The sequence below is a fragment of the Pagrus pagrus genome, assembly GCF_965226575.1.
Source record: "Pagrus pagrus genome assembly, chromosome: 9".
Taxonomy (NCBI): Eukaryota; Metazoa; Chordata; class Actinopteri; order Spariformes; family Sparidae; genus Pagrus; species Pagrus pagrus.
The window spans coordinates 20810616-20830933 of NC_140193.1; the positions used below are offsets into that span (position 1 = coordinate 20810616).

The 20318-nt window shown below is 40.0% G+C and overlaps 3 protein-coding genes across 4 annotated transcripts; 2 read left to right on the plus strand and 1 right to left on the minus strand.

Annotated features, from left to right (window-relative positions):
• Nucleotides 1-335: 335 nt before the first annotated feature.
• Nucleotides 336-7498, plus strand: mpc2b (mitochondrial pyruvate carrier 2b). The gene is made up of 5 exons (XM_084362032.1): nucleotides 336-722; nucleotides 3317-3357; nucleotides 3853-3937; nucleotides 4312-4423; nucleotides 6342-7498. Exons 1-5 carry the CDS (start codon nucleotides 629-631, stop codon nucleotides 6388-6390), a joined length of 381 nt encoding a protein of 126 aa, XP_084218158.1. The 5' UTR covers nucleotides 336-628; the 3' UTR covers nucleotides 6391-7498.
• A 1586-nt stretch (nucleotides 7499-9084) lies between these two features.
• On the minus strand, nucleotides 9085-13233 carry rpl24 (ribosomal protein L24). The gene is made up of 6 exons (XM_084362547.1): nucleotides 13157-13233; nucleotides 12955-13030; nucleotides 12288-12398; nucleotides 10722-10858; nucleotides 9558-9621; nucleotides 9085-9215 (listed from the first exon to the last, which is right to left on the minus strand). The coding sequence occupies exons 1-6, from the start codon at nucleotides 13159-13161 to the stop codon at nucleotides 9135-9137; spliced, it is 474 nt and encodes a 157-aa protein (XP_084218673.1). The 5' UTR covers nucleotides 13162-13233; the 3' UTR covers nucleotides 9085-9134.
• Nucleotides 13234-13337: 104 nt separating this feature from the next.
• On the plus strand, nucleotides 13338-19679 carry cep97 (centrosomal protein 97). Of its 2 annotated transcripts, none has more exons than XM_084362544.1 (11): nucleotides 13338-13801; nucleotides 14662-14804; nucleotides 14905-15063; nucleotides 15193-15294; nucleotides 15841-15954; nucleotides 16055-16221; nucleotides 16322-16486; nucleotides 16617-16780; nucleotides 16924-17575; nucleotides 17701-17776; nucleotides 18527-19679. In XM_084362544.1, exons 1-11 carry the CDS (start codon nucleotides 13765-13767, stop codon nucleotides 19028-19030), a joined length of 2283 nt encoding a protein of 760 aa, XP_084218670.1. In that variant the 5' UTR covers nucleotides 13338-13764; the 3' UTR covers nucleotides 19031-19679. The 2 variants fall into 2 exon arrangements, with proteins under 2 accessions (XP_084218670.1, XP_084218671.1); XM_084362545.1 differs by lacking the exon at nucleotides 13338-13801 and adding an exon at nucleotides 14291-14334.
• The last annotated feature ends 639 nt before the right edge of the window (nucleotides 19680-20318 follow it).

Here is a 20318-nt window from a genome sequence, read left to right on the forward strand (position 1 = left end):
GGTTTATCAGATATATAATATCATAAAAGAATACAGTTAACATGGATGGGTTATTTTTTTCTGAATAGAAACATTATTATTAAAATCATAACTTTCGCAGAAAACCTCAATATAAAATCAAATCGTTGGCTCTTCACATTCAAAATATAATATTTCATCTTTAACACACAAATTGTTTATAAACATGGAATTTGTCTCCACCCAGCTGTGAAACGCCGGGAGTCAAAAGAAACAGACCTATCTAAACCAATCATATCGTGGTTCTGTCTATGCGAGCCAATAAGAATAGTGAAAACATGTAACCCCGCCCCTCACGCGGTAGGTTGCGTCGTACAGAAAGTCACCTCGTCGTGTCGGTCAGACAGAAGAAGCTACTGACAAGTTAGCGGCGCTAGCATGGTCATAGTGGTGCCGGGGGAAGGTCGACAGTAGGACAGCAGCATCCTCTCTCAGCGTTTAATCGACCTGTCATTTCTTTATTTGACAACATCGTGCAAACAGACGAAGGCAAACGGGTTTTAAAAAAAAATCTGTGGCGTTAAGAAAGGTCTTTAGCTAGCTAACAGTTTAGCGAGCTAGCTTCAAGTTGCGCTCAGTATCTTCATTTTCATCAGAAACATCTCCAATCATGGCTGCGTTGAGAGTGTCCTATCACAGGCTTTTGGACAGGATCGAGCACATGCTGCCCGCCAAGCTGAGACCTCTGTACAACCACCCGGCAGGTAATGTATCAGATTATCACCCAGCTTCCTCTGGATGGTCTCTGTAGTGGCGGTAGGTGACTGATGGGGGCTCTCTCCAGCTGATGTAGCTGATGTAGGTGATGTTGGGGCTCCGTCCCGCAGAGGATCAAACAGGAGCTGTCTATTGTTGGAATCTGACCTGTGCGTGAAAGTCGTTGTTGTAATGTGTCAGTGTTGCTCCGGGAGACCCTAATCTGCTGGGATCAGAGCAGCTAAGCAGCTCAGTCTGTGAAGAAGAGCTGAGTTTATGACAGGGACGGTTTGTGCCTGTGTGACCTGCAGCCAACAGGTTATTGTGCATGAAGTTCTGGATGTGAGGGGAGTTCAAAGGTATTGCTATAAAAACAACAACAAACAAATGCACCCTTATTATAGTCACTCTTTAACTAGCACGACTGTTCAGTTGTTGTTAGCAAAGTTTTTCCAAACACTAAGTGGGCATCTCTACAGTATGATGTGAAAATTACTGTACAAGCTGTAATTATGATGTATAGCATTCCTAACTGTCTAAATGTTGTAATACAACGTTGAAGTTTTGCCATTATCAGCTACAGTACAAGTTCAGTTAAGCACAGTGTTATTCAACAGCTGTGCAGTAGATCCTACCTTCATGAAGACACATTTTGTCAACCCACTGATAAAAATGAGGGCAGACTAAATTTAGTAGAAACACTTCCCAGTCTAACACAATTTAACAGCAACACAGAATAGGAGTTATCGCATTAGGCTCAATGGTTCTTCAGCAGCACTTTCAACTTGTTTCTCCTGTTCAGTGAGCACACATTCAGCTTTCGTTGACACTGATATTAACTAGAGGGCATGAGATTAAGGATTCGCTGGCGTCTCTTGGGACACTCTGTCCTTTGTTTTGTCTCAGTAAGGGTACTCGATTTCAAGGACAGCTTTCTAAGCAGGTATGAAGGGGCGGCGACTCAAGCCAACTCCCTCAATGGTGATTTGCAGCGACAGAAGTCCTACTTTGTGTTTAGCCTGAGGCGAGGCGAGGTGAGGTGAGGCAAGACCAGCAGCTTTTTATGGCCCTGCATGTTTTATGTCCCTGTGCTACAGCTAATTAAGTTTAGGTGAGTCTTCTTCCAGTCGCTTGGACGCACTGAGGTTTTCAAGTCTCTGTTACACAGATACTCAAGCTTGATTGTCTGGTTTTACATCTGATTGTGCAGCAGGTTACAAAAGCCCGGTATGAAGATGAACCCACTCAATGAAATCAAACCGCGTTTATCAGATCAACTGGTGTAACAAACGTGAACCATAAAATATGTCATAGTTTTCAAGAGCTGGGCCTGTTTATTGATGTTCGGTGGTATGTTATCCCCCTGATGATATTGTGTGTTATTGCCATGCAACATTTTGTTGTCCTAAAGCCAGTATTCTTTACTATAGTGTGAAGGTCACATTAGAGAGGAGTTTAAAGGTATCACCATTTAAAAAAAAAGAAAGTGACCCACATCTTACTGACAGCATTGTCATGTTTTATTTTACCAAACATACTGAAAGAAACTTTTAACCGGTCATGAAACTGTCTCAATTTAACACTGATGACCCACATAAGCAAACAAAACCACCAGCAAGAAGAGTGGCATTTTCTAAATAGTTATTACTTAATGTCTCTCACCAGCTTGGATTCCCACGATAATAACAAAATAACGGTGATGATGAATTGGGCTGTCAAAGCCTTAGAGAACAATCTGCTCTGTAGTCTGGTGGTACGGCAGCAGATACTTCTGTATAGAGCCCGATCGATACCTTGATTTTTGGGGCCGATGCCTATATTGGGAAGTAAAAAATCCCAATATTGATTTTATATATAAATATAGGCCAATATGTGCACTTTTTTTTGCAATGATCCTTCAAATGTGGTTATCAAACACTCACAACAAAGATATGTTACAGTTTAACAATAAACTTCATTGTCTAAAATGACATCAGTGCACTAAAATGGTAAACTTGCTGGGACAGTTTTAATATTGGCTCATATAGGACAACATATACACTGATACTGATATATCTGCGATAGGCCAATACTGGCAAATAGATATATCAGACAGCAGCAGGACAACTGGCTTATAACATAAGATTTAAAGTTTGGCCTTGCTACCGAGCTACATCTTCCTGTTTACTTGTTTTTATGAAAACATAACATCACTAGGAAATGTTGATAACTTCATCTTCAGCTCAACAAAATTATTATTATCGAACAACTGAATCTGTCGGCTATGTTAGGATTACATGTATCCCAGGTGTTCGAAAAGTAATGTAACTAAAACAACCTTAACTTTGTCCCTCCATCGTCATATTACAGTTATTGATCTTACATTTTCTACAAATAGATACATTGCCTCATCAATCTGCATCCCGCAAACAGCTGTTTAAAAAGGAAAAAATGGTATTAAAAATACGATGTGTAAATACATTACACAGATACTCAAGCTTGACTGTAAGGACTTGGGTTTAATTTTTGCACCTATTAGAAAATTGCAGAGAAACAAAACTGTGAATTTATACCAAATATACATACAGCAAAATTTCACGTTTCCCTTTTCTTTTAATTTCAGGTCCAAAAACAGTTTTCTTCTGGGCCCCGATGTTTAAATGGGTAAGTATTTTCTCACAGTTTAACACGTTTAATGTGTGTAAGGATACTTCTACCATATAGTTTCAAACCTTTAAAACAAAACTTTGTCTGAGTGCAACCCCTTGTCACATGATGCTTATGTCTGTGCGTAGCGGCCAGTTTAATCTGCAATGCATGATGCTTCCTTTTAACACTTTTTACAGGCGTGAAAAAAAAAATAGCCAGCAGTTCACAGAAAGCAAATATGAGATAAACGTTTTTTTTTTTTGGTTTTTTTTAAAACACAAATTTGTGAAGCTGAAATGTGTTTTCCTGCTTCCTGTGCTGTTGATTAACCTTTTTGGGGGTACCAACACTGAGGTTGGGAACCATTGGTATAGACACAAAGGGCTTAACCTGTCATTATTGTGTCATTATTGTGTAATCATCGTCTTATCAATTCAAATAGATCTGTTAGCATGTAGTAAATACAGTGAAAATCCATACCTGGTTTGATGGATCTCTTCTCCTCTGCAGGGTCTGGTTGGAGCTGGTTTGGCCGATATGACTCGACCAGCAGATAAACTCAGTGTGTCCCAGTCTGCAGTACTGACAGCCACAGGTAACATACATGAATTTAATCTGATGTAAAATAAGGATTAATGTGGGGAAAATAAATGTTTCTGTTACCTCTTTTATTATTAATTATCAAGTAAATGACCTCAGACATCTTCAGACATGTTGGTTTAATGTTGTAGACGCTGTGGCCATGAATTGTGACAGTGGATTGTCCGTTTATCAGTCCAGTGCTCAGAGAGAATCTGACCAATCTGTGCTAAAGGTTGCCTGAGTTATTTGCTTTTGCAACATTGTTTCCTCAACCAAGTCTTATCTGTTACTCTTTTGCCAAAACATAGACTCTGTTCTCACAAGCAACAGTTCGTTCACCATTAGTGTGCATAACCTTCGCTCTCACTGACGTCCTTCCTCCACCAGGCCTGATCTGGTCCAGATACTCGTTGGTCATCATCCCGAAGAACTGGAACCTGTTTTTGGTCAACTTCTTCCTCGGTAGTGCAGGAGGCTCCCAGCTCTACAGGATCTGGAGGTCTGTGCTTCATTTACAGTTGAATTACTTCACCTAATTATCTCTGTTAGAAACATTTTAATGATCAGTAATAAAAATCGGTCCTGACAGGAAGTTGCGAATGCAACAATTAACGTACATTTAACCAATCGCTTTGAATTCTGCACAACCTTGCAATTTTGTTCAACCACCACAACTCTACTGCAAATTTGACCAATCATCAGGTTCTCCTGCTTCTGTCACCAATCATAGCAGTCACCCATGCAAAAAGTGAGCCATACACGTACGTCACCAGACTCATTTCCTTGTTTTTGGTTGTGAAGACGCAGACACGACACACAACATCTCACAAAAGTGACTGTGAAATGGTTAGGTGTAATGTTAGTGTAGTATAAATCATTAAGTGATTGTGCTCAGCAGTTTGTGTGACAGATTTTGTGTGATACAGAAAATAGTTTAGGAATAAAACATCTTAAATATTATGTTTAAACATGGTGTGGAAGCTTTATTCAAAACACCAAGTCGGCTGTGTAATGAAACCAGAGCGTTTTTGTGTTTTATTTATTGAAAACAATATAAACTATTTTTGCAATTTTCACTGCAAAAAGCGTTCAGTCAAAAAACGCTTAAAAACAGTGCGACATGCAATTTTATAGAAAATCGGCAAAAATCCCAGAAAGACCCTGTGAAATCCTGGAGGAACTAAATAATGCAAGATAAGTGCTCAGAAGTTTTCTGTTGACAATGTGTTCCTTATTCATTACTGATTATAACTCGTGGCAGCAGGTTTATGTTTGGCTAAGTGCACTACAGCTGATATAGTTAGAGTTTTGGTAAATGTGTAACATACAGTAGGTTTCACGTGTGCTTTGTGTCAATAATTGACTGAACTCATTGAAATATGTTGAAACATTCGCCATAAAGACTAAAAGTCAGTAAATGACTGTGAAGACCTCGGAAAATGAAACAACGCCACATAGGAGACAAACAAACTCGCAGTGAGTGAATGAATGAACATGATCCTTGTTGGACCAAACCCTAACCCTGAAATTGGAAATATAGATTAAATGAAAACGTGCAGAAGAGGTGACAGCGTTTTACTTAGTATGGAGTTGTGTCTGCAGCCCAACAACCTTCACTTAGAGGCTCTGTCTCAATATTTACACTTGTGGTCTTCAGCACATAAGTGCAAATTCACACAATGGCTGGCAGTTGGCAAGTTGGAAAAGTACCAACACAGTACACAAAACACACCTGTCAAGTCAAAGTTTACTATAGCCCAACATCACAACGTATTTCTCAAAGGGCTGTGCATAAAATAAAACCCTAATGAGCATAATATAGAAAAATGTATCAAAGTGAGAAAACGACAAATATAAACCAAATCATTAAAACTATTTTTAAAATACTTCAAAGCTGTATTCAGAGCTCGAATTAATGTTCCGGATAGAAACCATTAAAATAATATCAAACTATGTTTCTTTTTTGTACAGTGTGCTCTATTTTAACTCAACTCAATATAACTCAGTTTCTGAATGTGAATGTTTTTTTTCTGTCATCAGATTGGACATCGACACTGTGCAGTCCTTCCTATTTGTTTCAGCAGATCACCTGAGCTTGATTGTGTCATGCAGTGTTTGTATTTGCATCAGTGACAGGACTCCTCTATAAATAATGTCCCAATGAGCTCTGATAAAATTCCACATGGTAACAAACTTAACAGGCACTTGGGCACTGGACTAATCACAGATACTTGAAGTGTTGGTATTGGAGCGGACTTGTAATGTAGAACAACCTGTATTTAGCCTGAGAGATTAAACTCAGGGCAAAATAGTGTACACAGCAGCTGGTTAACCTCAATAAAGAAGGAGGGCAGCAAATAAAATGCATTTTGTTCAAATTTTAAATCTTAACACTTTATTTTTTTCTTCCCTTATAGGCACAATCAAGATGTGAAGGCGAAGGCTTTGGAGGGTGCAGAGTCCTGAGACCTTTCCTGTTGCCAACGCTCCACTGCAGTGGACTGAAAAGGAGACTACACACCGGGCACCAACCTGCCCCTTATCATCATCTCCACATCATCCCATGTTGTCTCCATAACATCCATGCCATAACCGTTATTACCACCACATTAAGCCTGTCGTCCCTGTTGGAAACGTGCACTTTTTCTTAAGTTTCAAATTTCCTCAGGGTACAAACAAGAAAATAAATAATGAGAGAACGTTTTTTAACTGTTGTCAACGCGCGCACACACACACACATACACACACACACACAGATATACACAACACACACACGGGAATTGTGGTCATCAACGCACAAGTACTACTTGTTCGACAAGTTGTGTGATTGTACATTTTTTAATTTAAGTTCATGCTTTATATCTAATGACGTAGAGGAGTTTTGCTTTTTACATCATCATCGATCAGGTGTAGCAATCAGTACCTCATGTAATAATTTCCAAAAACAAAAAAATGTATCTCTTCGACGTGTGTTGAACAAACGTTTAAGGAATGTTTCCAAATTAAATTAAGGATGTCATCAGATTTAACTTATTTATAACATGGTCTCAGTCACAGCATCTGTACCTCAGTGCTTATTAAATCATAATTGATTACCATGTAATGATTCCTTCCATCTTCATGGCTTTAAGTCTTTTAATGTGTGTGCGAACAAATCATAATTTATGAATCACTTCATTAAAAATGTCTCTTGTTGTCAAAACTATAAAGAAAGATGCTGTTATTTTAACACAACTACCACATGTTTAACCTGTGCACCTTTTTATTGATTGTTAGCACAGAGTTGACTAGCGAACACTGTTCCTGACATGCTAACAGCTGTTTATTATCCAAAGCTGTTCTTAGAAGGTGTTTTATATTTTTCCTGTGTAAGAATAGTGCTTTCTTTGACTTGTTCCCTCTATAATTATTACATTATAATCCCCGGACTATTTAAGCAATAATTGGTGTCATCACTTTTAAGTATTTCTTGATCTGCTGACTGTTTGAACAAATGGCACTTTGAAGGTTCATCATAATGGCTCTGTGGCTATGTAATGGCAATGTATTGCTAATAAACCGTTTAACACCCACAGCTGATTCAAGTATGAACATCTCAGTCTACAAACACAAAGTCACTGAAGCTACAGATGCTAGAGCAGGGGTGTCCAAACTTTTCTCTTGTAAGGCCAAAACTGAAAGTTAAAGGGACCACAGGCCGAGCACCTGTTGTATTGTGAAGATGCGAACTGGTTCTATATGGAGGCCCAGAGAGGAAATTTAGAAAGACACATCCGGCTGGTCTAAATCTAAGCTGTTTCTCTCCTGTGTTTGTGACATGTTAAAAATGTTTTCAGTTCCTTAATTGTTTTTTCACTTGCCTCTCCGAGCTTCTGTATTAGGATCCCTGAATTGAAAACAGTTCTCTTAATTGACCGACTTCATGAACAAAAGCTCACTCTGGCCACTGGGTTACTATTGGTTATGCTGAGTCAAGCTGAAAATGAAGTTGATGTTTTTAGTCTGTTGACAGGCAGTGTCCTTAGGAAAAAGGAAAATAGGAAAAGTATTCAGATGTGATTTTGAAATTGTAGGATCCAGTGTTTTTGTAGCTTGACCCAGACAAACAGTGAGGACGTCCTGGCCTCTGGTGCCTCTATTGTTTCTATTATTATTATCATCCATTATCTAATATTGTCTCTCACATGTCCTACTCTACCACTGTGTGATAGTAAATCACTGGAGCGCCCCTTTCATCAACTGACAAAAGTGTCATTGCCAACAACTTTGATTAAGTATTTAAAAGTACGTTTTCAGGCAAAAAATACCAAACATTAACTTCTTCCACTTCCTGATTTGGAGAGATCATGTGCTGTCCTCTATCTTTATCCACCAGTGAAGTGAATGTCTTTTGATTTTAAACTGTTGATAATACATAGAAGAATCTCAGGTGGTCATTTTTCACTATTTCTTTCTTCTGTAAGCTTAACATTTATGTGAGAAAATAGTCGTTTGTTGTAGCCCTAAAGTATATGTAATGTCTGGTGCTGAACATACTTGAGGTGTAGATTCAACACTAATTGTAATGTCAATTTTTAAAGTCAAAAAGTAATGTAGGAGGCTTTGAGCGGCTTCATGTGACTGTTACATGATAGATGTGAGCCACTGTGTCCTCTATAAACAAAGTAAATCTCACTTTTCCACATGAAGGCAGCGCTGGTCAAAGGACAAACTATCTCCCTCTGGTGCTCACACTGTGCAGCACAGAGCAACAAGTCCCAGTTTGTAACATTCATCAGCTGAGCATAACTTTTGGCTCATCTGATGAAAAATTGATACTAACACGTTTATCAAAGGCGCATTTCTTACTAAAATAAATAAATACCAAAAACCACATCCATCTTTGACTCCATTTCTTTTTCTTCGGGACTCACTCTTTTCAGAGTAACAATATTTTTTGCATGTCAGCACCTTTTTACTGAAGTCTTTATGCATCGGTGTTCCAAATAGTGCAGCGGACGCCAAAGGATTATTCTCAGTAGTTAAAAATTTTTTTTAAATCCACAACTGAAAATGCAGGTTAACACACAGTTGGAAGATTATGAGGTATGTTGGCATGGCTTTGATAAGGTTTTCATCTTGCTGCAATATTGTGTTTACAAATGACAAAAATCACACAAATCAGGGTTAACCAAAATTTTTTATTCACAACCAAAATCAGTGAGTCAGATTTAGCGCTTTCCTCCGACGCGGGGGGCACTAATCTTCATGGGCTTAGCGATCTTGGGTTTCTGTGCAGTCTTGGTAGAGGCCTACAGAGAGAAATGCATATCACCATGTTACAATTTATAAAACAGACGGAGTTCCTTATTGATCCAGTGAATACTGAGTAGCAGGTAGTTGACATGCAAGTACACAAAGCCAAGCTCCTTATAACCTGTAGTCACACTACCGGCTACAAAACCCAGAAGATTTACACTTACAAAGTTTGGCCTTCTGTGATCAGGGTACAACATGTAGTTGTTCTTGCAAATAACAGTCTGAACTATAATAATCCTAAAATGTATACACAATGGAGACTTCCAGATTTGATATTGGTGAAGAGAAGTTACTCAAACAAAAAACACTGTTACTTCAGCACCATCGGCTCTTACCTTTGCACTTGGAGCAGCGGGCTTCTTGGCTGCCTGCTTCGCCTTCTTGGCCTCCTTGGCAGCTCTGAGAGAATAAAGGAGAAACAATCAGTCAAACTCAACAGGGAGAAAAGTTATGTGGATGAATTTTACATAATCTTTGTGCTTTCATATAATCTGTGACATAAAATGATCTGGGGGGGGGGGGGGGGAGTCAAATAAGAAACCACTTAAGGGTAAAATAACCATCCTGTAATGTGTCAACTATTACAGAAAATGAAATACCGGACAAATCAAAAAGGTACGTCAACACATTGATGAAGGAGTCTCATAAAATTCATTACAGCCATAAAAGCAATCCAGCTCATCGATTTTCAAACATTTCTCACAATCTCCTAATACACCTCATATTTAAAAAGGGATGGGTACACCTCGATTAAAAAAAACAAAATTGTCCTAGGATGTACATCAACATATTGCCCATCCTGGACAACAAGTCGGGTCCAAAATAAGGCATAGAAATGTTTTTGTTGAAAACTGGTTTATGGCTGGTATTTCCTGGGCCCAATTTTTCTTAATTCTTACACAAATACCAACAAGGCACTTGAGCTCCCCATCTAGACCACAACTTTGATCGAGCACATGTTATGCTGTAGCCAAAATGGCTCAATGTCAGAATGTTTCATTAACCTGGTCAGATTTGCAATATGTACATATAGCAGCCCCACATTAATGATGCGAAATTAGATGTTAAGATGCAGTTGTGTTGTGAATATAATTGCTTCTAAATTTCCATTTAATAAACATTGACTAGGCAGATGTACAATTCTTCATATTCGTCACCCATTTTAAATTGTCATTGATGACATTCACAAGTTCTGAAATGCTGCACTGCACAGCATTACACGGGTCTAGACTGAACTGATACCAAGTTGATGGTTTCCAAATTAAAATTTCATAGCAAAAATGGATTGCAAGATTTAACTTCATTTGCAAGGCTAGCTGTAGCCTGGCCTGCTACTACTGAGATGGCAACTACAGTTTCACAAGGGCATGATGCCTCTCCTGCCAACACTACAGCCCCTCAAGTTATGAAAGTTATCTGCCTGCTTCAAGAACAACCAAAGAACCCATTGTGGAAGGAAAAGAAAGGTTCCAAAAATCAATAGATAAACGATGGTTTACCTGATGGCCTGCTCCCTCTGGGCCTTGCGGACCTCGGGCTTCTGGTTTCTCTTGGCCATAATCTCAGCCAGGGAGGCCCCAGTGATGGCCCTCTGGAATTTCACTGCGCGGCGGGTACGCTTCTTAGCCACCTCTTCCTGTTAGAAACACATGATGAAGAGACCAGTTTATTTGCATCCTAATGCCACAATATATCCCTACACTGTACATGTCAAAATCACTAACATGTCCAACCCAGCCCAATTTCTGTTCACTGAAGGAGAAAGAAGGCAACACATTCAGTAGCTCATGTCGTGCTCGTTTTGGTTCCAGTCACATGTAAAACGTTCAAGGTGATAAATAAAACAGACTTAGGTGTTCAACTAAACGACAACTTTCCCAAAATCTGACCTACAGTCTACAGCTACATTTGTACCTAAACTTTATAACAGCCGTTTTTTTTCAGTGTTTTATCTACATTTTTCAGGAATTGACAAAACTAAAGTTTTTCCAAAGCAACTTAAAGTAAATCCATCCCCCGATGGCTGCAACTTCAATGTTTCTCAGTAGCAATGTGCAAAAAGGGTCTTCAACCATCAAAAGCAACTAATTTGTGTGAATTTTCTGATACTTTTTCATCCATGTGAACATTATTCACTGGGTCTCTTACTGTATTACTTTTGCTGGATGTATTTTCCTTCACCGCCAACACAGCAAGTACTTAAACTTTTGTAGACATAATGGTAACTACTCCCATCTAACCAAGCTACAATGATGCAGATTACTCGTCAAGTTTCAGCTATAACAGAATTAGACTATACATAGTATAATTGCAGGTGATAAGTAGTGCATGTAGGAGAATTTGGAGGCTGGCCGATGGTGAGATGTCAATAAAGACGTCAAGGGCCAGTACTATGATCTCCAGTTGTTCTATGGCTGCAGGTGCGGAGTGAGCGCTGCTGCCCAGTCTGCAAAACACAGTCCGGCAACAACACATAACACAGACATGAACCGTGCACACCATCCACCCGCAGCCAAACTAGTGTGTGTATTCAATTCAATTCAAAAACTATTTGTACCCGGAGGGCAATTAAAGGTAACGAATATTACACAAAATTTACAAGACTGTACAAATCAACCACTACGAGCTAACCGGTCAACCGCATGAGCAGCGACCCGGAAGCGGTCTGAGTGGGAACTTGTGTTAAATAATCTTAATTTCAGTACAGCCTATCCATAAACATGGTTTGTGAATCCCAAAACAGCTCCCCATGTGTTACTCACAATGGCATGTTGGCAGTGCATTTACATATAAAGTAAATTCCTAAAAACAATTGCATTGGACAAGTTCAGTACAATCATGGTGGTTTTTCCATTTTGACAGCTGCACTGAACATCATCATGGGCAAATTTGCACAACAATTACTGCTAAATCACCAAATACTACTTTTAAAGCAGATATCGGCTGCTTTCTTCACTGTCACACATTACTGCAGTATTGTCTGTAAGACCCATTTGTGTGTAAATTTCATCTTACAAAGACAACACCCAGTTGCTAAAAAACACACACATACAGCCGTTACTTACAGACTGGCCCTTCTTGTGCTTGCGTCTGTACAGCACAGTCCAGTTGATCTGTCGAGGGTTCCTCTTGGCCAGGAAGGCAGACTCACATTTGGCGTTCAGGAACTGGAACACCTTAATGAAGACAAGAAAATGAGTGAGTCCAAAATCACTGCTTTGGTTTAACAAATCAAGAAAGCCTATCCAAAAGACGCTCACCAAATTACTCTAATGTACAGTCATTTTAGATTTCAGACACTTATGGGTCAACATTCTGTAACATCACTGACAGGTGGGTTTATGCACTTACAAGAGGTGACACATTGTGTTATAGATTGGTAGAAAGTAGAGATCATCATAGATTTTGTTAACAAACAGAGTTTCACGGGAGTTAAGGAAACAATAACACTAGAAGAAAGTGACAGTGAAACGAAGAAGCCATGCACTAATGGAAATATAATCTTGCTTAGGTGCCACACTGTGAGGCTACGAGTCCATGCTAGCAGCTAACGATAGCAACTCTCACAGGACCAGACTGGGCCTATTCCAGAGACTGTTATGTTACCAATAACACCTATACTAGGGGACAAGTCAAGCTAACACAAATTCAAATACACAGCCTGGTACATTGTGCTTCACAATGTATGTACAGACAAAGCAGCTGGAACCCGGTGTCGGCTGGAATGGTTACCTTTCCGTCTATCCTGGCGTATCGGCGGCCATGGCCGGGATATATTTTATACCCGCTGAAACTGCACAACTCGACCCTGAAAACGACAAATATAAGGCATCACTAAGAGAACAGGTTACATATGTATTCATAATGTAGATAACATCGTTAGAATGTTTATTAAAGTGTTAAGATGGCATTTGATAGTATTCCGTTCACTCACTTCATGATGGCTACGAGAGGGCACAAAACCGGAAAGAAAGATGACGGAAGCGGAAACTGAACTGGTAGACGACAACCCGACATTTATCAACTAATAAACATTGACTATTTTTCGGTCAGTTAACGTTATTGTTAATGCTTTATGGGTAACATACACTTATAAATTATTTTGCTTTAGTTAAAAAGTATTTTAATCTAATTAATACTTTGAACAGTCATCACAATAATGACGTCACAATATGACGGTTGCCTAGCAAGCGTAACATCAGGCGGCCAAGCAATAATTTCTGGCTAAATAATAGGATAATAAAGAGGCTAATAGAGGATAGTATAAATACAAAAATAGCTAACATCATTTCTTGGCCGTTTTGTCGCTAACATTATTACATAGCTTTTTACTACAACCTGGTTGGTGATAGGAAACGACGTGAATTGAAGTCTTTTGAAGACACAAAGCGCCTCTCCTCAATGAGCGGGACGGCCCGGTTAAACTACATTTCCCACAACCTCCTTTCTTAGCGGTTTGACAAGCGGCAGACGCTACTTGTCTTTCACACTACAGTCTGCAGCTAAGTTGTTAGCGAACGTTAGGTGCTGTCTGGCGACAGGATGGGTGTATCAGATGTACAATTTGATACAAATGCTGGTAAGTGGCTCGGTGTTTGTCTTTTTTGTCAGACAGAGTGATGGTTCATTTTTCTTAACGGTAGCGAGTGTGTGTATTAGTTACCAGCTAACGTTAGCTTGCCTGCATCACACCAGATTACTGCAGTTAGCTAACATCTCCCACATAAAGTGTGTCAGAGGATGGAGATCGTAACATCATGTGTTACTTAACTGGCGTCAGCCCACCAAACCAGCTCATTTTGAGTAGCGTTAATGTTCTGCAGAGGAAGAGGCGAATCGTAGAGAAGTATTTATACATTTGGCTTTATTTTGTTTATTTCTTCCTCTGTAGTCCTCATTTGATAGTCAGCTTTTGTGCTCTCGGATGTCATAATGTCAGCCATAACAATTACATGTGAACATACCACTATGTATAAACAATGCACAAAGCTATTGCAGCTTAACACTGATATTTAAAATCTCTAACATATTATATTTGATTTTGTTACCAGGCACATATTAAAGTGTTATTCCCCAGAAGTAGCTCTACCTACAGTACAACATTGAGTACAGGTGTGTGGCTACTCAGGCCATTTCCACAAAGTTGGCAATTTCCAATATGCAACTATGTACCATTATTTATTAGCCCGGTGAATGCCCTCAATGACCCCAGTTTATAACACATTAAAAAAACGTAAAACGAGATAACTCTGATCACAGCAAACTGGACTTAATCTGTAAAATGAGTAGTGTGTCTGCCCCCCGGCTTTACTGCAAGTGAGACGTTATACTGTTTGTATGCTTGGCTGCTTTGAGATCTTGTGTGTCATGTAGCCATAGTGATGACAGTTGTTGTAGTTTTCCAGTGTGTTTAATCTTCACTGTCTTTACTCCTACAAGGACCTGTGGTGGATTTTTCAGCCCGGGGTATGCAAAAACTGGATCCTAGTTTCATGTGCTCCGATGACACTCACACTCTCATCCTGGACCGTAACCACATCATGAAACTGGACCATCTGGAAAGGAGCCCAGGCCTTCAGCAGGTAATTTGCTCAGTTTTCCCTCTTTACTTACAGGCTCATAGCATAGTGTGTTGGTGCTTTTTCATTTCTTTAGATAAATCTTTTGTCTTTTTCCCTTTAGCTTTCTGTAGCCAGTAACCGTCTAGTGAGAATGATGGGCGTGTCTCGGCTAACAGAGTTGAGAGTCCTCAATCTTCCCAACAACAGTATTGGATACATCGAGGGGCTAAGAGATCTGCCACATCTGGAATGGCTCAACCTGTCTGGGAACAATATTAAGGTGAGGAGAGAATAGGTAAATCATCAAAAATGTCATTTATTCACATGAATGTCATTGCAAAGATGAAGCCATTCAGTTTTCATGTGTTTATAGGTGCATGTTTAACTGACTGTACACTCTTTGAAACAGGTCATTGAGCAACTCAACAACTGCGTGTCCCTTCAACACCTGGATCTGTCTGATAATAACATATCTACCATTGGTGATCTGACTAAACTAGTGGCATTAAAGGTAAGTTCTGGAGCCTCTGAGGTACAGTAGTGCTGGGCATATTTTTAAAAATCTTCCCAAAAGTAGTTCATAAATGTTAGGAATAGGTGACAAAATCGAACATCACAATATCTTTGACTAAATAGGCCCTACTTTAATATCAATATTGCAACAATATTGTAGGGGTGACTTTTGGTACTTTCGCAAAATATTAACACAATGAGAATTCTGCTCAATAGTCATCAGTGATGTGGATATAATGACTAACTGAGTAGACACAAGTATAAGAACAAGTAGAAGTCTGTTAAGTTCAGAAAATGTCAACACTTTACTGTAACGCAGCCTTTTAAAACCAGGAAAAAACAGTACTTGCGCCATATCACGATATAACGTTATCCAAAATCTAAGACAATACATACTCTCATGTCATAATAACGATATATATATATATATATATATATATATATATATATATATATATTGTATATATTTCCCACCTCTGCTGTACAGTTATAGTGTCGGTTTTCTTTTTCTGTATCTTTCCTTAACTTTCTGTCCTTTTTGCAGACACTTTTGCTCCATGGAAACAGCATTACAACACTCCGCACTGTTCCTGCTCACCTACCTGCCCATTTATCCATCCTCTCCCTGGCAGAAAATGAGATAAGAGATCTTAATGAAGTAATTATCTTTCCCCTAATTAATAAAGCACCACTTATCACCATGTAAGTTATGTAGAGGCTAATTATTATTGACTGACCTTCCTCTGATTATTTCATAGGCGTCGTACTTGGCCCCTCTCCACGACCTGGAGCAGCTCTCTATTATGAGCAATCCTTGTGTTATGGCGACCCCCTCATTGCCAGGTTTTGATTATCGACCATATGTCATGAGTTGGTGCCTGAGCCTGAAGGTCCTTGATGGTTATGTGGTGTCACAGAAAGAAGGGTATGTACATCCCTGTGCTGTTTGGAGCCAAGATTAATAAAGGAATATTTTCCAAATGTTTGAATATTTTATTTATCGTGTATTATTGTCATAATTACAGTCTCAAAGCAGAGTGGCTCTACAGTCAAGGAAAAGGACGTTCATATCGACCTGGTCAGCATGTTCAGCTGGTTCAGTACCTGGCCACTGTTTGCCCTCTGACGTCATCACCAGCTCTGGAGACGGCAGAAGACGCCAAACTTGAGAAGATCCTCAATAAGCAGAGGTATGAGTGTGAATTTTAAACAACATCCCCTACTCACTTCAAGGCCATGATAACCTCACCATAAATCCTTCTTCATGGAACATATTTACTTGAATGACCTCATGTTTGCACTGACATTTTTGTCTCACAGGTTTCACCAAAGACAGCTGTTAGAGGAGACCCAAGGAGGCTGTCCCAGTCCTCCTCGTCCAACTCAACTGGATGTGGAGAGCCACAGTCCACAGGGGGGAGCCAGAGACTCGAATAAAATCACTGCATCTGCACCAGCCACTGCTCCGGCAATCCAGGAGACGGGTAAGAGGACTGCTTCTTCAATCTGTGGGGCTGTTCAAGCGGACATCATGTGTTTGTTTTTATTGTTTCTCTCTACAAGTAGCTGTGATGCAGTGCTTTCTTTTTCAAAATTGTAACTGTTTGGTGTGTCTACTTTTGCACAGAGCCAGTCAGGCAGTTTAATACCTGGATGAGCTCTGATTCCTCCCACCCATCATTGCCGGTTGTTCGCAGCCCAAGGCCAGGAGAGGAGCACATGTATTTGGAGGATGTGCAGACAGATGAGGACAAACTCAACGGCAGCATGCTCTCCTCAGCGTCCACCTTTCTCCCCTTCATGTCTGATCTGGAGCCACAGGCAACTCACTCTGACAGTGAAGACGAGACAGAGACATTTGAACCCGATTCCCTGGCTCCAAAGCGGCCAGCACAGCACAAAAAGCACAATACAAACAAGACACATCATTCTCCCCCAGTGGATAAGCAAGAGAGGGGTCCTGAAGAGGAAGCTATTTCTGGTGCAGCCACAACAGCTGGATCTCTGGAGGTCAGAGTTAGCACACCACAAAATAATCTGGAAACGTTGTCTGACTCTGGTAAAGCAGAGATGAAAGAAGCCCCCAAGCAGGAAGAAGTTGGGATGTGTGCCAGTAAATCAAGTTTGATGGAAGCAGACAAGGCAGCAGTTAAAATACAGTCATGGTGGAGGGGACAGCACACACGCTGTTGTCACCCCATGGCCAGAGAGGTGCGCAGTGAGATACGTCTGCGCAGGATGCAAGAACACATCCTCTTCCTGAATGAAAGGTTTGACAGGTAACTCAATGACCATCAGCGTTGTTTTCTATTTTACCTATCATATGATAATGGGTATTACATATGGTTGTGGATATTTATAAAGATTCTAAATATTAATAGTTTAAAATGGGATTTGTTTGCAGGATGCAGCAGCAGTATGAAGAAGAGAGGTTACAAAGGCTGGTTCAGGAGGAAGCTGTTAAGTTTCTGTGGAAAGAGGTCAGTGTTAGAAGTTGTCATTTATCATTACCACACATTCACCACAGCTCAGTCATTAGTTATGGGTATAATGTTGGTCTCCCTCTCCAAACACGAGTATACAGACATGCATGAGTCTCTGTGAGGCTGTACTTAGCTAAATGCTAACATGGCAATATCTCCACAATGACAATATCAACTTGCTTATGTTTAGCAGGACTATCTTTTTACTATGATGACCATCTTAGGTGAGCATGCTACATTTGCTTATTAGTACTAAACTCAAAGTACAACTGAGGCTGATGGACATGTAAGTTTTGCCAGTATTTCGTCACAAAGCAGAGTATGACACACAATTTAAAAACTGACCTTGATGCTAGAGGAAATGTTAGGACATTATAAATTATTACAGTTAGTTCAGAGGGGGGCACACTTGTGGGTACCAAATTCCATGGCAATCCATGCAATAGTTGAGACTTTTCACTCAAATTCACACAACCTCACGATGGTGCTAGAAGAAAAGTCAAATGAACCATATTAAGATTTATCCTCTGGGGATCATGAATGTCTGTAAGTTTTCTAATGTTTCATGGCACACTTGGAGCAAGCATTGGGACAACTGCCAGCCCAACAGACTTACATTGCCATTCCTTAGGCTGCTAGCATGGTTAAAAATGGCTCAGATTGTCAGAGTGACTTTTTTTTTTTTTTTTTTTTGTGATTTACATGCTGCCTAATTAGTTTGACACTTTCCCTGTGGTCTCCTTGTAGCTCCAGTCTATGCAGCAGTGGAAACAATCTGTGGAGCAGCAGCTGGCCTGCATTACTCGGGCTGCCACCCCTCCTCAGATCTCAGCTCCCGGATTATGTGCAGCCGCCCCGCCTGTTGCATCCAGCACGACAAACCCACCCAGCACAGACATGTCTTTCCCAGACTCCGGCTTCCAGTCAACAAGTGATCAGCAGGCAGCGCAGGAGGACAGCTTCTTGAGCAGTGGGACAGCAGACTCTCTGAAGACGGTACGAGCACTGAGCCCTGTTCGTATTGATGGCGTGGACAGCGCAGACTGCAGCCTGTTGGAGCAGTACCTCTCCTCTGTGCAGCAGAGGGAGGAGGAGGCTGAGGAGGTGATCAGTGACAGAACAGAAACGCCACAACCCTCCTCGCCAGCATCACCCAGCAAAACAGCACAGTCCAACTCCCCCCAGCAGAAGGCAGCGGACAACCAATCAGAAGTGCAAAGAACGGAGGAAAGCACTCCTGGCCCTGTTTGAGTGTCTAGACCTCATAGACTGTTGATCTGTACAGAACTACTGAGTGCATATGAATTAGCACGGTCTATGGGATTGAGATGCATTGGTCCCTCTAGAGTCTTTGTGCTTGTCTGACAGAGGCACTCATCTTGACTGCTGACCTAGATCTCAAATTGCAGTGCCCTTAGCTTCCTTTGTTTATTAAGACTGAACCCTAAACAGGCTTGAAAACAATACTTAACTGTGAATGTACCTCAAGCTTTTTTTATACTTAACTACTCAGATCTGTTCTGGTATTCATTGGACACGTTCCTCTCTGTGTAAAGACAATGATTGTGATGTAGCTTCAGAAGGTATATGTAACAAAAGCAATCACTCTACTCTCTACTGAAGTCCTGGTTATAACATATTCTCCTTATCAATAGTCACTAATACATTAAATACATGGTATAAACTACTGTTAATCAGCATAGAAGTTGATATGTTAAGCGTAGTGCACTTGTAACCTCTGATATATACTCCATGAAACAACAAACATACTATCTGTTATCTCATACAGTCTCAATAGCTGAACTCTGTTTTTTATCAACTTTAGATCACATCACCAGGAAATGTTGTAGCATCTTATCTTCTTAAAAAGTGTAAATAAATCTGCGATTATTATTTTCTAGTTATTGTTATTTGGATTCATCATTTATCAAAGTAATCAATGAATCCTGACGAGTGTAAAAGATAACGAATTTCCATTAGAACAAGTGATGTCTTAATTAGGCCCACTGGCAGTGGACACACCTGTTTTCAATCTACATCCATGAGAGTGAGAGTAAGCGACCCCACCCATCATTTATGGTATTGATTACAGCTGTGGTTTTCATCCTGTAACAAGTCACACTGTCTCACAAGTAAAGAAGGTATATTGCTGAAAAAGATTAATTTTCTGTCACTAAAGTAATTTGTTAATGGAAAATGTGTTTCAGCACGATAGAGTCATAACTGGAGGAACATTTAGGTAGGTATGGTGTGGCCTAATTAATATTCATGAGATATCGCCTAGTCATCTAATGAATGACTAACAAATGTGTTTAGTATGTTAAGGAAAAGCACCACAGATTTTTTTCTGTTAGAGATGAAAAGACAAAACTTCATACGGAAACTATCAAGATGTGGCTACATATGACAAAATCTATAAAAATTTTGATCTCACATTTCCTTCATACATTCATAATCCATCCCTTAATGGTGCGTTACGTAAGAATTGGCTATCTGGTGAATTAATTCTCAAAACAAAAGCGGGGTCAGCAGATCACCA

What these genes read in the sequence shown, in the direction of transcription:
- mpc2b (XM_084362032.1), top strand. Translation starts at nt 629, where the DNA reads ATGGCTGCGTTGAGAGTGTCCTATCACAGGCTTTTGGACAGGATCGAG. An exon ending in GGGCCCCGATGTTTAAATGG is followed by an intron (nt 3,358 to 3,852) that starts GTAAGTATTTTC and finishes TCTCCTCTGCAG; the next exon opens with GGTCTGGTTGGAGCTGGTTT. An exon ending in TGCAGTACTGACAGCCACAG is followed by an intron (nt 3,938 to 4,311) that starts GTAACATACATG and finishes TTCCTCCACCAG; the next exon opens with GCCTGATCTGGTCCAGATAC.
- rpl24 (XM_084362547.1), bottom strand. An exon ending in CAGAGGGAGCAGGCCATCAG is followed by an intron (nt 9,622 to 10,721) that starts GTAAACCATCGT and finishes TTATTCTCTCAG; the next exon opens with AGCTGCCAAGGAGGCCAAGA. An exon ending in CCGCTGCTCCAAGTGCAAAG is followed by an intron (nt 9,216 to 9,557) that starts GTAAGAGCCGAT and finishes TTCTCTCTGTAG; the next exon opens with GCCTCTACCAAGACTGCACA.
- cep97 (XM_084362544.1), top strand. Translation starts at nt 13,765, where the DNA reads ATGGGTGTATCAGATGTACAATTTGATACAAATGCTG. An exon ending in CTGAATGAAAGGTTTGACAG is followed by an intron (nt 17,576 to 17,700) that starts GTAACTCAATGA and finishes ATTTGTTTGCAG; the next exon opens with GATGCAGCAGCAGTATGAAG. An exon ending in TTAAGTTTCTGTGGAAAGAG is followed by an intron (nt 17,777 to 18,526) that starts GTCAGTGTTAGA and finishes GTCTCCTTGTAG; the next exon opens with CTCCAGTCTATGCAGCAGTG.